Source organism: Camelus ferus, chromosome 16 (assembly GCF_009834535.1).
Source record: "Camelus ferus isolate YT-003-E chromosome 16, BCGSAC_Cfer_1.0, whole genome shotgun sequence".
Classification (NCBI taxonomy): domain Eukaryota; kingdom Metazoa; phylum Chordata; class Mammalia; order Artiodactyla; family Camelidae; genus Camelus; species Camelus ferus.
Window position 1 is genome coordinate 36,812,569 of NC_045711.1, and position 18,013 is coordinate 36,830,581.

At 40.2% G+C, this 18,013-nt stretch overlaps 1 protein-coding gene and 1 non-coding gene across 2 annotated transcripts in view; one reads left to right on the forward strand and one right to left on the reverse strand.

Annotated features, from left to right (window-relative positions):
* Nucleotides 1–855: 855 nt before the first annotated feature.
* The window catches only part of GPATCH8 (G-patch domain containing 8), an 82,835-nt gene continuing 65,677 nt past the window's right edge, over nt 856–18,013 (reverse strand). The window contains 15 exon segments of the mRNA XM_032457361.1: nt 856–929; nt 932–1,158; nt 1,160–1,226; nt 1,229–1,630; nt 1,633–1,860; nt 1,863–1,997; nt 2,000–2,094; nt 2,096–2,187; nt 2,190–2,356; nt 2,359–2,818; nt 2,821–3,116; nt 3,119–3,148; nt 3,151–3,941; nt 3,943–4,689; nt 7,624–7,754. Of these exon segments, the coding sequence (XP_032313252.1) occupies nt 856–929; nt 932–1,158; nt 1,160–1,226; nt 1,229–1,630; nt 1,633–1,860; nt 1,863–1,997; nt 2,000–2,094; nt 2,096–2,187; nt 2,190–2,356; nt 2,359–2,818; nt 2,821–3,116; nt 3,119–3,148; nt 3,151–3,941; nt 3,943–4,689; nt 7,624–7,754 (3,942 nt within the window).
* On the forward strand, nt 7,414–7,488 carry TRNAN-AUU. The gene has a single exon. It is a non-coding gene; the product is annotated as a tRNA-Asn (tRNA).

Here is an 18,013-nt window from a genome sequence, read left to right on the forward strand (position 1 = left end):
CACCAGAACAAGGATCACTTAAAGAGCTGGATGTAAAAAATATGATTGCAGTATACTACAAATATGGAATCTTTTTATATGAACTACAAAAAGCAGCATTTATGTTTATAGAGTTCAGTGCGATTGTTTACATTAAAAAATCCTATAAATTAAGAAGGCAACAACGTGACAGAAGAAAATACAACCGCTGGACACACGAGCTCCTCTCTGGGGAAGCACGTGGGCGACTCTGTCCTGCAGAGCTTCTATTCATGACACGATCTTCTTTTCTGGGATATGCAGGTGTCTCTTCTGGGGTGACGGACACGAGGACAACAGTGCCAAATGTGTGACTCTTTGTGTGGGAAGTGGATCGAATGACAGCCTGAGTGGCATCTAATTCCAGGTCAGACCCCCTTTCCACCTCACCCTGGATAAATAAGGTCACCAAGGTCAAAGACACTGAGAAGACAGGACAAGATAGACAACCCACCAGCCAGAAAGGAGAAAAATGTTTTAAAATTTATAGCTAGAAGTGCAGAGTATAAAAAGTAGATGGAGGAGGGGAATATTTCAACTTGACAGTTGGGCGGTGTTGCTGCAGAGGGGCGGGTAGCACTTCCTGGTGCGCTGTAGCTTAGGAACACAGGCGAGGGAGGGGCAAACAGAAAGGGGAAAGGGAAAAAAAAAAAATCCCTGATAGTAAACCCAAAGCAAACCTCAAATCTAAAACCACCCCTGCAAGTCATAATTCAATTCTTTGGCTGTCAGACAGCCCATCCCAGCTTTTACTTGCTGGTATTAATGGCTCAACACTCCCAAAGGAAGAGTTATGGGCCACCTTCCCTGGCCCTACCTGGACTTCTATCCCTCAGCTCATGTGCCCTGGCTGGGGTGGTGTTGCAGGTCCTGACCTGAGAAGATGGGGTGAAGCAGTGGGTGAAGGTGGGGGTGGTGGCAGCTGCTGCGGCAGGCCACGAGGCAAGCAGGGCCGGGTAGAGGGCAGCATGTGGGACGGGGTGGAAGGTGAAAGGCCCAGGATGGACCGCTGAGGCGGGAATGATGTGGATGGGATGGCTAGTGAGAAAGGTGGCAGGGTGGCCAGGGATGATTGCGTGAGTAAGGTGGGACAAGGAAATGAGGATCAGGTGAGGCTGGGGAGTATGATGTACTGGGGCAAGGGCTGGGGTGAGGGTAGGGGTGGATGCCGATGGCGGCGGCAGCTGCTGCGGCGTGATGCTGTAAGACGCATGCTGAGCGGCTGTGCTGGAGGTGGCAGAGGCTGTGGCTGGCTGCTGAGTGTGGACGGGCTGCCGGGCTGGAGCGGCTGGGCCGGGGCAGCAGAGGCTGGGCAGGCCTTTGCTCGCTGGGCCAGCAGCTGCTCTGGGTGTGTGCTGTGCGGCCTGCTGGAGCTTGCTGTACTTCTCCATTTCCTCGGGAGTGAAGGTGATGGGTTGGCTTTCCAGTGGGGCTAGGGAAGCATCCTCGGGCCCATCAGCTGACTCAATACTAGGCTCCCCACTGGGAGGTGCATAACTGGGGAAGTGCTCCAGGTCTGACGCTGTAGGCAGCAAGCTGGATTCCACAGGGCCTGGTTGGCTGCCACTCTCCGAGGACTCGAGGGTGTCCCCAGCACTGGCGTCAGGGAGCAGTTATGGGTGATGGTTGGGTCCCCAGGATAGCAGTCAGAGTGCACTGGGGAGCCTAGCGGAGCCACAGGGTGATTAGCAGTGGCTTCTTCAGACTCTGGCTCTTCTGGGGGCAGGTCTGATAAGGGGCCGGCTGTTTCCTCTGAGGGGAGCTGATGTCCAGATGGGGCATCTCTGCTCCCTGGAGGCCCTTCTCCTGTCTCTGACTGTTCTTGCTCTTCCCCCTTTCTCAGCCAGACTCTTCACATTTCTTGGTGCTAGGCTTTCGGGAAGCTGGGAGCTTTCCTATCGGTGGAAGAACAGGCTTACTGCCAAGAGAAGGTGGGAGCTTGGGCCCAAACTGACCTTGTGGAGGGTCCTTGAGCTTGAGCCAGCTTTACTAGGGGTGGCCAGCATCTCCTCACTCACACTGGGTTTCCTCTCCACTTTCCTCGACTGAATCTTCTCCAGTAGTTTGGCAGTGACAGTTCTTGTCTTCAGGGCTGCAGTCACCTTCTGACCCTCTTCCTGCACCGATGTTGCTGTTCTGGGAAGGTGGGCCTACCCCTCTGCCATCTTCTTCTTCTCCCCGGGGCCTTCTCCCCAACCCGATCGGAAACAGTGGGGCGACCGGGAGCGGTAGATTTTAAAGCGAATGAAGTCTCGACAACCAGACCGCCTCTCCTCGGGGCTCTCGTGACCCCATGATCCCTTCCTGGAGCCTGACCTCTGGGAGGGGCTCCAGGTGTGCGGCCGCGGCCCCTGCTGCAGCTCCGGCTCCGCTGCCGGCTGTGGGCGGTGGTGCTGCGGCTTCTCCGTTTGCTCCGGCTGCGACTACAACTGCTGCTGCGGCTGCGGCCCCGGGACCTTGAGCGCTCCCTCGTGTGACTCCGAGACCGGCTCCGGGACTGGCCGCAGCTGGGGCTGTGGTCATCACCAGAAGATGAGTATTTGTGCGCTTTGGACCGGTGCTTGGAATTGGCGTAGTCTGAGTCATCCGAGTCATGGGAGCTATTGGAGTGCCTTCGTGATCGGTCACTATAGCCACTGTAGCTGTCACCAGAGGAACTGCGCGGCCTACTCTGGCAGCTCTGGTCTGAAGACGCGTCTGAGCTACTTGAGTAAGAAGGCCGGGAGGAGCGGCGTGAGGAGCGGCGCCGGCCAGGCCGTGAGCGGCTGCGGGAGTGCTCGCTGCCCGACTCTTCCTCCTCCTGCTCCCCCTTCCTCCCTCTTCCTCACTGTACTGGGGTGGGGACTTCAGGTGCAGCCGGCGTGACGAAGCACCATCACTATCCTCATCTCCTCTGCTGGGTCGACTCCGATGGCTGGAGCGGCTGCTCCGTTTGGTGCTAGCTCCTCGCTGGCAGGATGAAGCTGGAGGTTCATCTTTGTGTTTCCTCTCACCGTGATCTTGGGAGGTGCCACCGGCCCCACCTTCATCCTTCTTGCCGCTATTTCCTTCTTCAGCTAGAAGGGGTCTCCGCTGGGAACCGTCCTGAGCTCGCCGCGTCTTCGTGGTGGTGCAGGGCTACCACTCCCAGCGGTTCTGGTTTGGGCCCCGGCTCAGAAGCTTCTGGGGCTGATGACTTATTTTTCTTTTGTTTTCATTTCTTGCGCTTCTTAGACTGCTCCCCAGACTCTGCCTTAGAGCTTTTCTCTTCTGGGTCAGCTTTGTGTTTCCATTTGTGTTTGCTGGATTTTTTGTGTTGCTTTTTCGTTTTGTGTCTGTGGGACTTACCAGATCATTCTTTCTTGCTAGGAAGGCTTCTCCATGTGTCTTCTGTCTCTGACCCATGGCTGCCTCTGGATTCTTGCTTATTCAGGCTGCTACAGGCAGACCCTGAAGCAGGGGCATCCAATCCGCCTCCTGAAGAATGCTCTACATTATCCCCCTCTTCCTTGCTTTTATTTGGCTCACCAGGATCACAGCCTTGGAGACGGTCCTTTGAGGAGCCTCCTATGTCCTTTGGCTTTTCTGTCCCTTTAGCTCTGGCATCGTTGTTCTTTGAAAGCTTAAAGTCAAAGTACAAAGAGTTACAACTGTATGAAATGGAGGGTTCTGCCTTCGTGAAAATTAATAGTTCTGATGGCCAGTGGAGGGCAGTGCTTTCATCTTTGCTCAAAACTGGAAAGAAGGGACCAGTAGGATGTTTAGGCCCCTCCTGGCTTTCTTTCCCTGGTGGAGGGGCCTGAGGGGGTTCTTTAGAAGGGTTAGACTCTCTGAATCCTTCTGACTGACTTTCTAAGCTTTGTTCACTTTCATCCCCTCCTGAGGTCGTCTTTGTCTCAGCTTTGCTCCTACGCTCTGAGGGCTCAGCCACACTGGTTTCCATCTGTCTCTTCTGATCCTTGGCTTGCTGCCAGCTTGATGCAGCCCTTAGGCTTGGGAGAACTACTTGTTTTGCTCTCTGGGGGATTCTTTGGGTGTGTACTATTATCACCTTCCCTTTGTTCACTGGCTGTCATGAAGAGTAGGAAAGGAAGATTAGGTTTTACTTTGCACTGTGCTGGGGGGATGTAGTGGTAGTATTCTGGCTCTGCAGCCCCAGCTCCTTCTTCTTACTTCATTCTTTTTAACTTAGATAATGTTGAGACAAGGGACCCTCCATCCTGAGGGTGTTCATCCTCTTTTTTACCATCAAGATTACTGCTACCATCAGAGTCTCCCACCTTCTGAAGTCCTTAGTCAGAAGCCTTCTCAGCAGCTTTTGTTCCATCTTCAGAGGTCCCTTCCTCTGCCTGGTCACTGAAAACTGATGCTATTGATTCAAGTTTGACAGGACCCTTCTTGGCAAAGGAAAATGACAGCCCCAGTTTTTGCAGTGGGGTCCCCAGATTATTCTTAATGCCAAAGCTGATGCCTTGAGAGGCTAGCCAGTGAGCCTGTGCCAGTCCAGTGGTATTAGTGATTTGTATTGCAGTGAAAGGGCCTCCTTTATCTGTGGAGAATTCAGATCCCAGGCTACAAGTAGCAGAAGCAGTTGTGCCACTGTTTGTCGCTGATTCATCTTTATCATCATCTCCACCTTCTTCATCTACAGCCACTGTGGTTGGTCTGAACATGGGACCACTTCCAGGTGCACTACACAATGGTTTGGAAAAATGAAAAACAAACAAAGAAACAGGTTTAGGGGTACACTTCATACTTTTTAATAAAATACTTATCTCTTATGTTCTACCATGCATTAGAGGTGGGTCTTAAAGACACTGAGTAGTGGTCATTCCCTGGCCCTGTGCTAATAAAGGAAACTTCTTCAGTGAGGTTAGGCACAGTCTCATGCTGTTAACCTACCAAGCGACATTCCCAGGGCTAGTCAGTTACTGCTATTTCTTCCTAGACTGTCTAAAATACAAAACTGAAGCTTATCTCACAATTCAAATACTTCATCACTACCATCTGCTACAGTCCACTTGTCCTCTATCTGGACTCATTTTTCACTGTATCATCCTATCCATTAGTATGCTATCAAACATATATGGCTGACCATCTATTCACAAAGGTTACACAGTTGATCTTTGAACAATACGGGTTTGCAGGTTTGAACTTCACAGGCCCACTTATATGCAGATTTTTTTTTCCTAATAAATACACGTTTCACAATCTGTGGTTGGTTGAATCCATAGATATGGAACCACAGATATAGAGGTTCAATTATAAAGTTACACAAGGATTTCTGACTCTGTGTGTATTATGTGTATGTGTCTGTGTCTGTGTGCTGGGAGTCACTGGCACCCCTAACCTCCACGTTGCTCAAGGATCAACTATATTTCACTCAGCTAAAAAAAGATTCCAATTTCCTCTGTGCTTTCAAATTTCCTTTTAAAATATGCATATTCTGAGTTGAACATAGTCAGAATCCCCCACCATACTACTCTATGATGGTCTGTGGTTACTATGTCTGTTACAGAAACTTAAGAGTCTGTACTAACCTCCTGGCACCACACCCAAGCATTTGCTTTGGTTTTGTGATACTTTTTGGCATTCCATATAATAATCATCATTCTATGAAGTACCTTTTCAGCTGTGAAACAACAGGAACACCAAGGAGCCTCAAAGTGTTTTAAACCCTTGTCATGTCTGAAATTTTTACAGTGTGTGTACTATACAGACAGGTACATCTCAAGCCAAACTCAAGAACTGAAGAGAATTAGATATCTATTTGGATGAAGCCCTTTTAATTTAAACCCTAGCTACTAGCTGTCATAACCTCAGGGACCAAATATATTAGGATAATATGGTATCCTTTGCTATCTGAACTCTTATTATTGGAAGGTGGAATCTAACAGATTTAGACAGCAAGAGATACTCTAATGGTGTCACAAAACCTATCCCACAGCAAAGAAACCCTCAAATTGACTAAAAGGGAATTTATTTTGATCTTTTGCTTCAGTCTTTGCCATGTTACTTCAATAATACTATAGGATCATGCATTACTCCTAGGACAATGAAATACCTGATGATGGATCAAAACCTTCTTTTATTCTTGCAAGAGATTATGTGGTCAGTTTTTAACTGTTTATTTCAAAAACTGATAACTAAAAGTCATTACTAAAGAAAAACATGTATTAAAATATGTTCTGGAGTTCGAAATTTGTAGATACTGACAGGCATATGTAGAAGAGATAAACAAGATTATCCTGTATAGCACAGGGAAATATATACAAGATCTTGTGGTAGCTCACAGCGAACAAGAATACAACAATGAATATATGTATGATCATGTATAACTGAAAAATTGTGCTCTACACTGCAAATTGCCACAACATTGTAAACTGACTATAACTCAATTAAAAAAAAAAAAAAAGTTCTGAACTAGAGAGTAGAGAGTGGCCTGGTACACACTTTTTAAGGAGGCACTCTGGCAACAAGCCCAAAAGGAATGTGTTTACTAAATAAAGAGCTGCCAATGAAGGACTCAGAACATTTACAGGCAGTTTAACTCACCATTAGAGATCACAGGTTAATTCTGTTCAAATGCCTACACTATACATGTTCTCTCCCTTCCTTCTTCCTCCAAAACACAAGATAATAAGTAAAAAAGGATCCAGAGACTCTGCCCCAACTTGGCTGTAAACTTTTAAAAACCACAATCATAGTTTCTCTTTCCACGTAACCAGTTCCTCCTTTGTTCCTGGCCAGCCACAAAAAACAAACATGGCGGCCTAAGTCCTTTGGATGGAGGCACATAACTCATGAATCCTTAGATGCTGAGACTGGGTCCCCAAAGTCTAGTGCTTGGAAATTCAGCCCTAGATGGGGTAAATTCCACCTAAGGCTAAATACCAGCCCCAAATTTATCATCAAGAACCATGAAGGAACACTAAAAACACTAAGAAGGCAAGAATCTGCAGAGAAACAAATGGATAGAATTTCCTAGGTTTTACAGTGTTTAGTACCAATTCTATGGTACTTAAAAGGCAGTTACAACACTTGAATCTGTGCCCCAGTAGTATAATTTACATCCTTTTCTACATGAGAAAAATGTTGAAGAATGAGAACAATGATAGTTGCATAATTTACTGATTCACTGAGCATCTTCTATGTGCTAGGCACTCTTTTATAGGCACTCTAACATAATTTAATCACTCCCCACAATAACTACAGAAGCAAACTGTTATTATTATCTCCATCTTACAGATGAGGAAACTGAGGCATAGAGCTCAGATAACTAAGGTTACACAGATCATAGGATATGGTCTCAGAAGTACATATTCTTAATTAGTAATATTATACTTCAAATATAGACATCCTTTTTGTTTAATAGAATGATCTATTAAAAAATTAAGAATTGTAATGTCAGTGGGGGGAGGTATAGCTCAGTGGTAGAGCACATGCTTATTAGCATGCATGAGGTCCTAGGTTCAATCCCCAGTATATTCACTTAAAAAAAAATAAAATTGTATGTCAATTATACCTCAATTAAAAAAAAAGAATTTTAATTCTTAAATCTTAGAATCTTAAATTATAACCTTAAATCTTAAGATTATAAACCCTCTGAGAAAAAAACACCCTCACCATTCAGCTTGTTTTCTTTGCTCTGCCAACTCATGGAGCCGCCGTAGGGCTTTCTCCTGTTTCCTCTCATCCTTGCGGGATCTTGAAGATACATTTCGAGCAAACTCTCTCTGCTTAAGATCTTTCAATCTCTGGGGTAACACAAGAAAGGAAAAGAGGGTGGGTGATTTAGAATAACCTGGGGATCCTGAAAGCAAGGCCTTCAGAATATCTACACTTAATCAATGGTTACAGTGCTAATATAGAATATATTGCTACACTCTTTTATGGTAATTGAAAACACAATGGCTGATTACTTTGGGTGAAACACTTGGAGTATTTGCATTCCTAATTAGGACAGCATACCATTTGCTTTATTGGGCAAAATAAAATAATTTCAGAAGCAACAAGCAAATTTTAGAACACTAGGAGGAAAGAAAAGGGACTATTTAATCACCTGCTCTTCCAAGGATGCAAAACTAGACAAACAGAACATGAGTTAAATTGTAGTAACACAAGCCAAAGTGAACAGAAAGGGGTTAAGCTAGTATAGAAAATTACCCAGGTGTAAGATCTTAAAAAGCAATGTACAGCTTACATGGGGAGGTTATTTGAATCAAAAGTTAACAAAGAGAAAGCATACTTTCATTTCACCATAAAAAGGTGCTATTCTTTTCAGCATCAACAGTTTTCCTGTAACTAAGCAAACAAATGGGTCTTCCAATGCTTGCCATGTTCAGAGCTCAACAGTCTGACCACTTTCATATGGTCAGCCTGCAGAAATTAGGGAGTAATATGTGTGGCTTTTCATTCCGTCATGGCCCCAAGAGGAATATCCAGGGAATGAGGAGGAAGAACAGACATAAGTCAAAGAATTTATTACTTAAAATCCTGATAAAAGAATGGGACTTTTGTTCTCAGAAGCTACTATATAATTTTCCTTGAAACAAAACAAAACAACCACCAAAAAGTAACAGTGTTATGACACACTGGTGACAGAGTCCAGACAACTATCTGCAATGAAGACAGAACTAAAATTATTTCCAACATATTAGATAATAAACAAAGCAAACAAACCAAAACAAAACACGTACATTAGCCTATGCTTTTACAACAGCATTGGGAAAAGGAATTTGACCCAATATAAAGTGGACATTGCTTTGTGGAAAGGGATGATGTTCAACAGACAGAGGAATTTTCTTATCTAATATTTATGAGATGTGTTTTGAATATTTTTGAACTGGGAGAGGAAAAGGGTGGAAAGACACACACAAAGAAAGATATACAGCTAAAGACACTAGTAGAAAAACTCACTCTTGTGATCTGGGCTCCCAAATTAGAAGGATTTGCTTTCAATACATCAGCTGAAAATGTCACATCACAAAGAAAGAAAAGCAAAAAATAAAACAAGAGTGGAAGAGAAAAAAAAAAATAAAGCAAGCATTACTACACAAGCTCTCTTAGTGAATCTGCAAACTATTATACTGAACAATCAGAGACAAAGCCATCAACTCTAAAAGGGTTGGGGAGAAGGGAAGTACCTGTACAACACATGTATGTATACATACACATAGACTGACACAGGAATAATTCCTCCTATATAAATGGAACTATCTCCATTCTTTCAGAAAAATTGATTATGTAACTTTAGGAAAGACCACTGCTGTCTAAAAGCAGTTAATCTTATTTTCATTTGCCTTTATTTTAGGGACATTCAAGTAACCAACATTTGGCAAAATTGTTTTACTGAGGCTGGCTGCCCAGAATTAAGATTTTTATAAAAACCACTTCAAAATGGGGATCAACTATTTTAAATAAAATATGAATTCCAATTTTCTCCTTCCAAGGAGAATGGGGCAGAGAGAAAGAGCCTGTCAGGACTACTGTGATTATTTTAGGCCACAAACCTAGTTTTTTTCTGCCTCAAACACTTAACAGGCTCTCTGGCCAAGATTTAAATAGAACATATGTTTTCCTCAATTCTGCTGTCTTTTCTCTGGCCCCCTCAAAAGCCTGGAAAAATCTCCATGAGTTCAATCACTCCCTTCTCTCTTATATTTTTAGGAGTTATTTCCCAAATTACAGGACACTGACTAAAAGAATGAGCATTTTATCGAAGTCTGGTGTCTGCAGGCTAAGTCAATGATTTCCAATCATTCAGCAGTCACTTAGTATGACCCTGAAGTTGAAGCGACAGAGCTATGTCCACATCATCCTGAAGACACCCTATTTCAAACTCCTACCACAATATAACTGGAGGTAGGTAGGGAAGAAAATGGTATGTCAAGAACACAAATCCAAATCCTGGTACTACACAGGGCGTAGCAAACACTCCTGTATCACCCATACAAACTTTATAGTCAAGTCTGGGGTCTCAAAAATAGAACTGGCAACCCCAGAATCCTAACCCAAACCTTAGAGACAATTCTCCCAAATCCAAAATGTGTATTTGAGGTCTCTCTCAGATAAGGGTGGTTCTGATGATGAAAATGGATTCCTAACTTGAAGTCTCTCTTTCTCCCTTAAGGTCAAACTAACTTCCCCTCACAAAGACTCTACTGATCCCTCACATATGATAGGATTTTTCTTTCTGAACTGTTTTAGTTCTTTGTTAGAGCACTCATCTAGCAACTATCTTATTTTGTTTGATTATACTTTTTCCTGTCTTTTAGAAAGGCAGTATGTGTAAAGTTTCAGAGTCAGAAAGACTTGGGTTCAAATCCATTAAATACTAGCCAAGTGGTTTCAACTCTCTGAGCTCCAATTCCCTCATTAGAAAAACAGGGCCACCTAGCAAGAGATTTACAAGACTGACTATCAAAATAAATGTAAAGCACTTAGTATATTCAAACTGTTCAACAGTGCCCTTCCCCTTTACTTGGGGCAGGGACTATGGCTTGCCTTTATAATCAACACTGTGTAAGGAGCAGCACTAAGCCTACAGAAGATGTCTGGTAAGCAGCTGGTGAATAACTAGGCTTAAACACTGTTTCCTTGATTTTTGACAATTTTTTTTTTTTTTTTTTTACCATCTGTAGGAACATTTGATATGAAATATTTTCATTATCTCTACCAGGGATGTATTAAATTTATATAATATGGTTTTCCTCACTATTACTGTCATGTAGTAAAGAAGTCTCATTCTTTAGAGACTCAAAAAGCCTAAAATTTTAAGCCCCTTACTTCTGAACAGAATTGGGCCAATAGCAAAAAAAAAAAAAAAAAGACCAGAAATTTCTCAATTTCCAGTCGATAAAGTAATGGTACAAAGCCCTAATTCAGAGTCAGATTTCCCAAAGTTGCCTATTTTATTCCAAAAGGCTAACAAGGTTGGCTCATTTGCCACTGCTGAATACCCATAAGAAATTCTCTGTGACCTGTACCTTTATTTTCTTCTTAAATTCTGAAGAGGAACTCAACTTTAGATAGCTTTTTTTCAAGGCAAGAATAGAGGAGCAACGAATCTGCCTGTCAGATAAGGAGACCAAAAGGTATAGATGTGCCATCAAGCCAAAAACTGTTTCAAAGGCTGAGCAAATTTCATACCATACACACAAATTCAAGTTAGACTCTAAATTGGCACACTAGTCTATCTGAATGGATGTAACTAATCATTTAAGCTGACTCCAAATGTCCTTATCTCTGAAAATTGTAAAGTATGCTTTCTGAAGAGTTCCTAGTGAATTTGCTTATTTATTGGACTATTAATGATTATTAATGTAAATTTAAGCCACATAACACATTTTTAACTGGAAAATATTCAAGATTCAAGGAAAAGGAGATGAAACCCCATTTATAATGAAAGGGTTTGAAGATCCTGTTTTCCTGAAAAACCATATTTCCCAAAAAGTATACATTTGTGGCAGAGAACATAATGTCTGACTGATTTTCAATCACATGGTAGCTGGGGTTTCCATTAAATTTTCCAAAAGATCTTAACAAATAACCCATCACTTGAAATACCTATCCAAAGAACTATGACTTTTTGGGCTAACAACTTCAAAGTAAGTAAAAGTAAACTTCATTCACTTCAAATGTAAATGACATTCTAGTTCTTAAAACTAGCTAAACAGAACTGTGTTGGCAGAAAAATGTCTACTCCAGCAACAAAATCCTACTCCACTATCCAACTCTGAACAAATTAAACCAGAGAAATAAAAATCTGGTAAATCTTACTAGGTTTTTAATGTGGGTGATAAATATGCCCACATTATCAATAATGGGGAGTGTCAGTAGCAAGGAGCAGCATTGTGTTTGCAAATGAGTGAGACAGATACTTCTGCATATAGTTTTTCCTAACAACAAAAGATAATGATCTGAGTCTAATATAATATTTTTTGTATCTTTTGATGCTACTCTTCTCTCTTGCATCACAACAAAATTTGATACTAAAAGTTTGAGTATAGTTTACTATGAATAAATCCATTATCTTTCTCAAGTATTTTAAATCTATTATTACAATCTAAACAATAAAAATCATTGCTCCCATGTGAAGGGAGTTTCAGGCATCAGAAAATAGGTAGAGAGTATTTCCTAGTGCCACTAAAAATCCAAAAACCGTATGTTCTAATATTTACTCAGTTCTAAAGAGAAACCTGATTCTGTCTGCTCAGGGTCAAAAGATTATCCATGATTTCTTTCACTCACCTGATAGCAACCCCACTCTCCCAGAACAGAAACTGTTCTTAGTCTTCCTTTATAACTAACCCTGCAATGTACACACTGTTGTCTATGGCACAAAACAGATGCTCAATAAACATTTATCAAACTGGTTTCAGTTTTAAAATGAGTTGTTGGGAGAGGGAACGCATATACATCTTTTATATATTATTTTTTGGTTATGAACAGGGATGGGAAATAGTGAGTAAAAAAAAAGTGGTTGTTTGCAGCTCAATCTGTTTTTTTGCCTAATCATAATCCAGTCTTTTCTGACTCTCAACCACTCCCTTTCCATTATGTCAACAATCCTGCATACTCAAAATCCATGGCCTCTTCTCCCCACTGTTTCTTGCCTCTCTCCAACGATATAACATCAATTAGCATCTCCACTCCGCTCCCAAACTGGAGTGGTTATGCTGTAGTTGGGCCAGGTTATCCAATTCTAATCTCAGTGTTCGATGCTTCAAGGCCATTCAAGACATCACCACATGGTGAAGGAGAGAAAAGACCAAGAGAGAACACAAAAAGCTTCAGCATTAAGCTTACTCAGGGAAAAATGATTATAGTTGAATGGTTAAGGAAATTCAAGTTACTGGACATAAGACGTTAAATTCTGTTAGCACATGAATATCAGTAAGTGATGAAAATAAGTTTTATTCAGTAACAGAGAAAACCAAATGTTTGGTAACAGAGAAAACTAAATACTAATGCTGATTACAGATACTGAAAAAAATCAGAGGGAAAAAGAGAAGTATACATTCTTTTGGCTAGGTGACAGTATTAGTCATTTATAACAATACTTACCATTTGTGCCCAATTATTTTGAAACACAATGACTTAATATCATTTGGTGAATAACAAATTAATTTGTCATAAAATCATTATGTAACACTTATTTTGTGTTCAAATATTCAGCAAAAAGCCTTAATAGCATCAGGTGTATACTTGCTTTAAGGAATTTTTACACACATACACAGTCACCATCACTACCACTAAAATTTAAATTCGATAATAAAGTTTTTAAAAATAATTTTAGAGATATATAATTCATATAACCATAAAATTCACCTATTTAAAGTGTAAAACTTAGTGGGCTAAGTATATTCTCAGAGTTGTGCAACTATCACCACTATCTAATTTTAGAACATTTCCATTAACCTCAAAGGAAAACCCATACCCATTAGCATTTACTCCTCATTACCCCTTTCTTCCCAGTCCCTGGAAACCTAATCTACAGTCTCTATGGATTTGTTTATTCTAGAGTTTTCATATAAAATCACATATGATTTTATAATCACATGAGGGTCTTTTGTAACTAGCTTCTTCCACTCAGCATATTTTCAAGATTCATGCATGTTTAAATCATGCATGTTGTAAATCATTATCAGTAAGTCATTCCATTTTATTGAATAACAGTGTACAAATATACCACATTTTGTTTATTTATCCATCATCTGATGGTTATTTGGGTTGTTTCCACCTTTTAGCTATTATGAATAATGCTGCTATGAACAATCTTATGCAAATTTTTGTGTGAACATGTATTTTCATTTCTCTAGTATATACTAGTCATATGGTAGCTCTATAACATTTTGAGGAACTGTCAAACTATTTTCCAGACTGGCTTGCACAATTTTACAACCCCAATAGCAATGTACGAGAGTTCCCATTTCTCCATATCTTCTCCAATACTTATTGTGTCTTTTTAATTTTAGCCATCTGATTAGATGTTAATGGTATACCACTAAGGTTCTGTGGACAATGAGTTTTAAGTATATTTACATAATCCTCTAGATCATATCTGGAGGCAAAGATTTGCCCTCTATGTAAAATTTGAAGGAGCATAATTCATAAGAGCTGCCTAGGCCCAAAGCAAATGGCACAGCAGCATCCTTGTTCAGAGCTCTCTTTTCAGTACTGTCACTCAAACTTATTATTCCTTAGGTTGCTTTAATCCTTCAGACTATAACAGAACATACAGCCTCATCCCAGAATCTCCACCACAGTCCATCATTGTGATAATGTGTATAGGGGCTGAAAACCACAGAACACAAATAAGGTAGATTCATTTTTATTCATTTTGGGATTGTGTGCCAAGATGTAAAACAGAGTCAGAAATACATAGCAAGAGAATACAGGGTTACCAGCAACCTTAGCTTCCAAAAGGTCTGTTTCAGGTTACCCCTGCTCACAAAAGCAGACAGCTTCCCTAAACAGACACAGAGTTTCCCAAGGTTAACTAGGTTGTAAGAAGGAGCCTATTCTCAACAAAAGCAGAGGTAGTGGGTACATAGGATTTAATAGGTGAAAAGACTCAAAACATGCTCAATTTTTGGAAGACTGGCCAAATAATGTCAATTGTTATTAAGTAAAACAGTCTCAAATAAAACAGTATCCATAGTGGCACAAAATACCACTGAAACTAAAATTTTCTTCTCTCTACTACAGGTTATTAAAATAAAACTACAATATGTTTAAGTTCTGAGATGCATTCCTCTTCTCACACTTGCTATGCTTCTCAAAGCATAACCTCTTCAGAAATGAATTGTGCTCTTTAAACCAACATTTACTAAGCTTTGAGATTCATAAGTACTTTATGATTTTCCTAACCTATTTCACATCTTTACAATTATCAATTTATGATTTTGTAAGGATAAACATTCTATAAACACTCCAAATATACAGAAGCTATGGAATATCTTCATTGGTATCTGATTTTATTGGTTTCACTTCTTAGAAGGGTCATTTTCTTCTTATTTTAGCCCTAGAATCTCCTCACACTTTGCATTTTTTATTATTTTCTTACCCCCACCAATATCAAAGTAGCACTGAGAAAGGAACCTATTTGCATTTCTTTAAATCTGCAGTGGCTTGCCAGAGGTTCAGCTGGTTTTGATGTGCTTACTATTATCCTGATGCCATACATGCCAAGCATACAGAGAATCAAATGCAGTAAAATATCTTGAGAGGCAATAATCCAATCAGTAAATAGTGAAACTTCGTTTTACTTGAAACTTCAAGACTACTATAAACTTGAATGAAGTCCATGTGAAGTCCAAAAATGATCATTCCTTCCATCACCAAAGAATTTCTCAGAAAATATTTCAATTCAGAACCTATTTTATTTTTGAGTAATGAGGAAAACTCTAACATTTCTATTCCTTGGTAATACACATTACCAGGTACTAAACTAGTCAACTAAGAGTAAGCAACGCTGTCAGAAAGTAACGGTTCAGACAAAGCTAACTAAATCACGTAGTTACAGATTCTGTCCTGTACAATTTAGAATACAGAAGTCACTAATTGCTGTGTAGCAACTTACTTTGTTTTACTTCAGTCACTTGTAAAGTTCAGGACACCACAGTTTTTACAGCTGAAACAGACCCTGGTATTAAATGAGACTTTAGTCTTTAAAAAAAAAATACAAAAGTACAGGAGTTTTCATACTGAAGCTGTTTTAGCAGAAAGAAGAGGTAGTGTGAAAGCATTCTTTCTGCTGATGGAGATACTTATTCTCTCTACAAGTCAGAGCTGCTTTACAGTACCAGATTTTGTTAACTGGATATAATACAGATGGTTTTGAAATTGCAAGGAAGTTGTACTCAACATTAAGGAAGAATAAGGCGGCAGTTTTTCAGTATGTTACTTCCCTAGTGTCAGTCAGAGCCTGTGGGAGCCTGAGTGGAGAGGAGGGAAAGGTATAGGCTTGGGTCACAAACTCAAATGTTTAGAGGGGTTTGGCAGGTAATGTAATGAGTCACACAGGTTGATGTAAGAGAAAGATGAAGTTGAAGCCATATCCAATTGAAGAACGAGCACACGCCTTTCTAAAGAGACGGAAACTATTCAGCTTTAGCCAATTGTTATGTTGAAATGTAAGCCCAATGTTTTCACGTATTTCAATTTTTCTAGATAAGCCAAAGCCTGAATTATATAAAATCTCTTCATTAAACAAAATTGAGAACCAACTGAAATTAAAGGAGAAAAAACTAACACCACAAAGGCCAGACAAAATACAGCTGACCCTTGAATAACACAGGTTTGAACTGTGCAGATACACTGATATGTGGATTTTTTCTAATAGTAACTACTACAGTACTACATGATCTGGGGTTGGTTGAATCCATGGACACGGAACCATGGATAGAGAGGGACCTCAGATACGGATGGCCAACTATAAATTATACGCAGATTTTCAACTCTATGGAGGGTCAGCACCCCTAATCTCTGTGTTATTCAAGGGTCAAATGTACATCTCTGGGACAATCTGTGATTTCTAGTTTATGTACTAGAGGCTGCTGAGAAGCACTCCTTAGTGGCACAAACAAAAGAGAGTTAAGACTAGAAGAATCCTGAGTAGGTAACAAGGCACCGCAAAAGCAAAAGCAAAAGCAAAAGCAAAACATACCAGTGTTAAAATAAGGCATTGACTATTACTGTGTTGCACAAATTTAACTCTGAGAAAGAGAATACTCTTTGGAGTTTGAAATATAAACCTTCAAAAGCTAAATAAAATGGTTTACCATTGTCATATCCATTAGCAGACATGTTTTTTAAAAGATATGCAAAATAATTAAAGAGGCAAGGAGGTAGAGATGGAAAAATGTTTAGTTTCAAAGTCAACTTTAATTTATAACTAAGCCAACAAAGGTAGAAGGTGAAAACTAATGTTTACTGAGCACTCAGGTGTATCAGAACTAACTTTATAAAAATGAATCACAGATTGGATTACCTCTTGAGGACTGGAAGGCCTACCCTTGGAGATCTCAAAATGTATGAGATTATCACTCTTAAAGAGGGTTGGACTGCTAAAACGAGCCAGAATGTCTAATTAGGTTTTTCATCTTTGAAGATCAAGCTGGGTCTTATTAATTGTGTATTAATGACTCTCTTCATAAAATATCTTATAAAATGTGAGAAAAACTAGTGAATAGTGAGAGGTACATAATACCAAAAACTAAAAACAAATCACCACAAATGAGGGTGACCACATAGCTCCTTTTTGAGAGATTATTTGTGTTTAATAAAGATAAGGGCATGTTCAGGATCCTGCCTATACTAGTAGTTTACCACTAACACAATAGATTTCTCTGGAAAATTTTAATGGTGAAAATTTGATGAAAGATGCAAACTAGGGATTACTAATATAGGGTTGAATGTACTTACCTATTATCTCAGATTCATAATAATCCTGTGTGCCTTCCTGGAAGACAAGACAGGGTGTCTTTATGATTTTAGAGCATGAATTTGAAAAATGGTCGGTCCATTTGTATGGTATGTTCATGTCCATCAAAGAGGTATGAAAAATAGGACCTACCTCCTCTTAGGGGTTATTTAGCTGTGTTATACCAAGATCTTTAATGGCTCCTTAGAAATTCTAAGGGCAGGGAAAAGTAGAACTATAAAAAAAATCAGTACTGTGCATTTTTTTGTTTATATATTCATAGACTTCTGTTTCATGACTACCATATGTATTGAGAGCAGCATAAAGAAAGATGAAAAGCCTGCATTTTAACCAAATAAAGAACACTCCACCAAAAAACAAACAAAATAACAAACTCACTATATCTGTTCTTTGTTTAATACCTAAGATGGGCTTTTTGATCAAGGTGAAGAAATAACGCTTACATGCATTTATTAATCATACCAGCTAAATATTTGTTCCCAGACCAGGGATCGTAGATATATTCTACATTAAGGGATAAAGTAGTTCAATATAAGAAATCCTTAACTCTGTATTTTCATTTTGATG